The following is a 6000-nucleotide window of genomic DNA, read 5'->3' as shown; positions in this document are numbered from 1 at the left end:
TTTCAAGTGTGCTATTTGCATTTAGAATCTATTGCTGTCAACTCTCAAGATGAGATCCAAAGAGCTGTCACTATCAGTGAAGCAAGCCATCATTAGGCTGAAAAAACAAAACAAACCCATCAGAGAGATAGCAAAAACATTAGGCGTGGCCAAAACAACTGTTTGGAACATTCTTAAAAAGAAGGAACGCACCAGTGAGCTCAGCAACACCAAAAGACCCGGAAGACCACGGAAAACAACTGTGGTAGATGACCGAAGAATTCTTTCCCTGGTGAAGAAAACACCCTTCACAACAGTTGGCCAGATCAAGAACACTCTCCAGGAGGTAGGTGTATGTGTGTCAAAGTCAACAATCAAGAGAAGACTTCACCAGAGTGAATACAGAGGGTTCACCACAAGATGGAAACCATTGGTGAGCCTCAAAAACAGGAAGGCCAGATTAGAGTTTGCCAAACGACATGTAAAAAAGCCTTCACAGTTCTGGAACAACATCCTATGGACAGATGAGACCAAGATCAACATGTACCAGAGTGATGGGAAGAGAAGAATATGGAGAAGGAAAGGAACTGCTCATGATCCTAAGCATACCACCTCATCAGTGAAGCATGGTGGTGGTAGTGTCATGGTGTGGGCATGTATGGCTGCCAATGGAACTGCTTCTCTTGTATTTATTGATGATGTGACTGCTGACAAAAGTAGCAGGATGAATTCTGAAGTGTTTCGGGCAATATTATCTTCTCATATTCAGCCAAATGCTTCACAACTCATTGGACGCCGCTTCACAGTGCAGATGGACAATGACCCACAGCAGACTGCAAAAGCAACCAAAGAGTTTTTTAAGGGAAAGAAGTGTAATGTTCTGCAATGGCCAAGTCAATCACCTGACCTGAATCCGATTGAGCATGCATTTCACTTGCTGAAGACAAAACTGAAGGGAAAATGCCCCAAGAACAAGCAGGAACTGAAGACAGTTGCAGTAGAGGCCTGGCAGAGAATCACCAGGGATGAAACCCAGCGTCTGGTGTTGTCTATGCGTTCCAGACTTCAGGCTTTAGTTGACTGCAAAGGATTTGCAACCAAGTATTAAAAAGTGAAAGTTTGATTTGTGATTATTATTCTGTCCCATTACTTTTGGTGCCTTAACAAGTGGGAGGCACATATGCAAACTGTTGTAATTCCTATACCGGTCACCTGATTTGGATGTAAATACCCTCAAATTAAAGCTGACAGTCTGCAGTTAAAGCACATCTTGTTTGTTTCATATCAAATCCATTGTGGTGGTGTATAGAGCCAAAAATGTTAGAATTGTGTCGATGTCCCAATATTTATGGACCTGACTGTATATTAGGTAGGAAGTGAACATGTTGTCCCTGAAGTTGATGTTTCAAGTAGAAAAATGCTTGGTGCTTCAAGTATAAAAAAAATGGGCAACTGTATAGATTTGAGTGACTAGGGCCAAATTGTAATGGCTAGATGAATGGATCAGAGCAACTACAAAACAGCAGCTCTTGTGGGATGTTCCTGCTCTGCAATGGTCAGGACCTACCAAAGGAAACTGTTGAAACATTGACAGGGTTCATGGGCGGCCAAGGCTCATTGATGCACACAGGGGAAGGCTGGCCCGTATAGTCTGATCCAATAGAAGAGCTACTGTAACTCAAATTGCTGAAAACGTTCATGCTGGTTCCGATAGAAAGGTGTCAGAACATATTGTGCAATGCAGGTTGTTAAGTATAGAACTGCATAGCTGCAGCCTGGTCAGGGTCCCCATGATGACCTGTATTCACAGCCAAGATCACCTACGAGCATCAGAACTGGACCACAGAAGTAATAGAAGAAGGTGGTTTGGAGTTATAAATTCAAGAATAGTATGAGGAACACAACAAGTTTGAGTTGATGACTTGCCATTGAAATTCTCTAGATCTCAATCTATTCGAGCATCTGTGGGATATGCTGGAAATACAAGCCCAATCCATGGAGGGCCCCCTCTTGCCACTTACAGTACATAGAGGATCTGCTACCTATGGCTTGGTGCCAGATCCTACCGCATACCTTCAGAGGTCTAAAAGAGTCCATGCCTTAATGGTCTATGGGGGATGGTCTTATTGTTATGGCTGATTGGTGTAAGAGTAAAAAAATACAGTACCAACTGTTGTTCCCATCCCTGGACCCAGGCCTATGTGACTATTTCTCCAGGCCTATGGTTCTGCTCTGCCATCTGTCTAGTATGGTTTAGACAAGGGAGACAACCATGGGAAATATAACTACTGAAAACATACAAAGTACAAAAATAATTTACAATATACATCATTAAACATAAAAAGACATTAAACAACAGCAATGCTCCATGCAGTATATTCACATAACCACTGTGAGGGGAGAAAAAAAGCAAAACATTCTTCACAGTCATATTACAGTGATAGAATTTCTCTTTATTAGCACTCTGGGCTAAACTGACCAGATTTTATATACAGTGGGTATTCATTTCACAGGTTTCAGCATTTGACCAGATATCCATGTAACCAGCTATTCATGCAGGGACGTTGGTGGATGACCAAGGACCGAACTCGCAGAGGTCACACAGCTAAAAAACAAAGAACAGATCTGTAAATGGTATACATATAAGAAATTACTCAGTTTTAAGAAACTTCATCCAAAATGACAGCAAATGGAAAGGGCTTGCTAGCCACTGACACATTAGGAATTTAAAAGGCTCCTCTCCTGTACCAAAATTGCTTACACTGATTGCACTGCACTCTGTGAGCTCCCCAGAGTTTACATTATAAGCTGCAGAAAGTCAAAGATTCTCATTTTCTGTCTGGAAGACGTCCATCATCTTGTAACCCTCCCCAGCCTTACTTGTCCATGGCTGGCCCTTTCGTTCCCTGAATTTTAGTATTTAATTATGGAGGCTCAGCATATACCTAGGGTGGTCTACATGCAAATATAGTCTGTCTAGGAACACCCACTCCTCCAGACTAGCATCCACCAATCAAGGTATTTTGATATTTACATACCTCCCCCCAAGAGCTAGCCCCCTGCTTGAATATAAAAGGTAGAGTGCTGTGATGTTTTCAAGAAGCTACAGTGGGGATCAAAAGTTTGGACACCCCAGCTAAAAATTTGTATTAATGTGCATAAAGAAGCCAAGGAAAGATGGAAAAATCTCCAAAAGGCATCAAATTACAGATTAGACATTCTTATAATATGTCAACAAAAGTTAGATTTTATTTCCATCATTTACACTTTCAAAATAACCAAAAACAAAAAAATGGCGTCTGCAAAAGTTTGGGCACCCTGCAGAGTTAATATCTTGTACTGCCCCCTTTGGCAAGTATCACAGCTTGTAAACGCTTTTTGTAGCCAGCCAAGAGTCTTTCAATTCTTGTTTGAGGTATCTTTGCCCATTCTTCCTTACAAAAGTCTTCCAGTTCTTTGAGCTTTCTGGGCTGTCTGTCACGCACTGCTCTTTTAAGGTCTATCTATAGATTTTCAATTATGTTGAGGTCAGGAGATTGTGAAGGCCGTGGCAAAACCTTCAGTTTACGCCTCTTGATGTAATCCCCCGTGGATTTCGAGATGTGTTTAGGATCATTATCCATTTGTAGAAGCCATCCTCTCTTTAACTTCAGCTTTTTCACAGATGGCATCAAGTTACCATCCAAAATTTGCTGAAATTTTATTGAATCCATTTTTCCTTCTACTCGTGAGATGTTCCCTGTGCCACTGGCTGCAACACAACTCCAAAGCATGATTGATCCAACCCCATGCTTAACAGTTGGACAGAGGTTCTTTTCATTAAATTCTGTGCCCCTTCTACTCCAAACGTACCTTTGCTCATTCCGGCCAAAAAGTTCAATTTTAACCTCATCGGTCCACAGAACTTGTTTCCAAAATGCATCAGGCTTGTCTATATGTTCATTTGCAAAGTTCAAACAATGATTTTTGTGGTGAGGACGTAGATGAGGTTTTCTTCTGATGATTCTTCCATGAAGACCATATTTGTACAAGTATCTCTTTATAGTGGAATAGTGTACCACAACTCCAGTGTCTGCCAGATCTTTCTGGAGGGATCGTGCAGTCAAACGTGGGTTTTGAATTGTTTTTCTCACAATCCTGTGAGCTGTTCTGTCTGATATTTTTCTTGGTCTTCCAGATCTTGCTTTAACTTCCACTGTTCCTGATGACTGCCATTTCTTAATTACATTCCAAACAGAGGATATAGACATCTGAAAACGCTTTGCTATCTTCTTATAGCCTTCCCCAGCTTTGTGAGCATCAACTATTTTCAGTTTCAGTTTTCTAGACAACTTCTTAGAAGAACCCATGGTGCTGATTGTTGGGGCAAGGTCAGATGAGTCTGGGCATTTAAAACCTTTGAGATTGACATCACCTGGTCTTCCCAGACGATGATTGAGAACAATCCATGACACTGGCAGGTCTCAGCTTTGCAAAGGGGGCAGTGCATGCTATAAATTCTGCAGGGTGCCCAAACTTTTGCAGACGCCATTTTTTTGTTTTTTGTTACTTTGAAAGTGTAAATGATGGAAATAAAATCTAACTTTTGTTGACATATTATAAGAATGTCTAATCTGTAATTTGATGCCTTTTGGAGATCTTTCCATCTTTCCTTGGCTTCTTTATGCACATTAATACAAATTTTTAGCTGGGGTGCCCAAATTTTCGATCCCCACTGTATGTGCAGCACCATCCATAATCTACCTGCACTGCACAGAGAGCTGATATCACTGGGTACAAATATTGTATGCAATTAAAATGTAAAGCTTTTGTTTAAAAATGTCATAAAGGGAGTGAAGAAAATTTTATTTTTTCTACATACTTGTCTGTAAAATCCATTTCTTGGAGTACATCACAGGACACAGAGCAGGCTATTCATGACTATGTAGGTTATAGGCCACCTATAGGTGAATGGACACTGACCGACCAATAAGAGAGGAGGTCCCCCCTATATAACCCCTCCTATACAGAAGTACCTCAGTTTTTGTAGCAAGCAATGACATTCCAGAAAGAGGGGGGACCTCTGTGTCCTGTGATGTACTCCAAGAAGTGGATTTTACTGGTAAGTACGTAGAAAAAAAACAAAAACAAATTTTCTTTATTGTACATCACAAGAACAGGCTATTCATGATTATGTGGGATGTCCCAAAGCAATAAGAAATTTGCAGGTGGGGTGACACAGTGATCGCGACCATCAATAATCCCTCATGACCTATTTAGCTGTCCCTGGGTAAAACACTGTTTTAGGGTGATATTTATTGCATTTCCAATCAGGGGTGTGGTACCAGTAAAACCTTTTTACAAGGATCTGGAGATATACTGTCTCCATCTCCCACCCCACTTATATTTATAATCCATCTGCCAATTTTCCACACCTAAAATGAACATTGCTGACAGACTTAGAACATATCTCTGCCCAGGTCAGAATGTAGTTCACCTCCATCTGAGCACCTCGACTTCTGGTACCACCCTGGTGGTTGATGTATGCCACTGCTGTGGCATTGTTGGACTGAATATTCAAAAATACAGATGTACCACTTAGTATTAGGCAGGGTAACCCATTAGTAGCTCAAATATCTCATCTATTAAAAAGGTGTGGGTGTAAACCAAAAAATATATATAGCAAAAGGAGTAGTATTTGCCATAAGCCAACTACCAAAGTAGATAATAAACATCCAAGCAATTTAGCTCATATTAATCTCTTGTAGGGAGGAAAAGATTGTACATGTTACCATCCACGGCTACTATCACTGAATACACATTAAAAACAATGAAAGACAAGCAATCCGGATTGCAACATTTGAATTTTCTTGTGGTATTCACTTTAGACTGGTTTGAGATATAAAGCAGCATATTTTCATGAATAGCCAAATTCTGCCATGTATCACAAGGCTTAGTGTTGTGAACATATATATCATACATGCACAATAATTGCAGTAAGACAAAAAAATGAGTCAAGTATATAGCTAGATATGCATAATC

The 6000-nt window shown here is 40.5% G+C and overlaps 1 protein-coding gene across 1 annotated transcript in view; it reads right to left on the bottom strand.

The window, feature by feature from the left end:
- Positions 1 to 2411: 2411 nt before the first annotated feature.
- Positions 2412 to 6000, bottom strand: part of CUNH8orf88 (chromosome unknown C8orf88 homolog) — a 58870-nt gene continuing 55281 nt past the window's right edge. Inside the window, exon 4 of the mRNA XM_089679731.1 lies at positions 2412 to 2584. Coding sequence (XP_089535857.1) covers positions 2531 to 2584 — 54 coding nt within the window. The 3' untranslated portion in view covers positions 2412 to 2530. The remainder of the gene's footprint in view (positions 2585 to 6000) is intronic.

Source organism: Staurois parvus, unplaced genomic scaffold (assembly GCF_062004578.1).
Source record: "Staurois parvus isolate SC_StPar_1 unplaced genomic scaffold, SC_StPar_1.0 ptg000230l, whole genome shotgun sequence".
Lineage (NCBI taxonomy): Eukaryota > Metazoa > Chordata > Amphibia > Anura > Ranidae > Staurois > Staurois parvus.
Note: the sequence above shows the minus strand (reverse complement) of the source record. Positions and strands in the feature narration are given on the sequence as shown.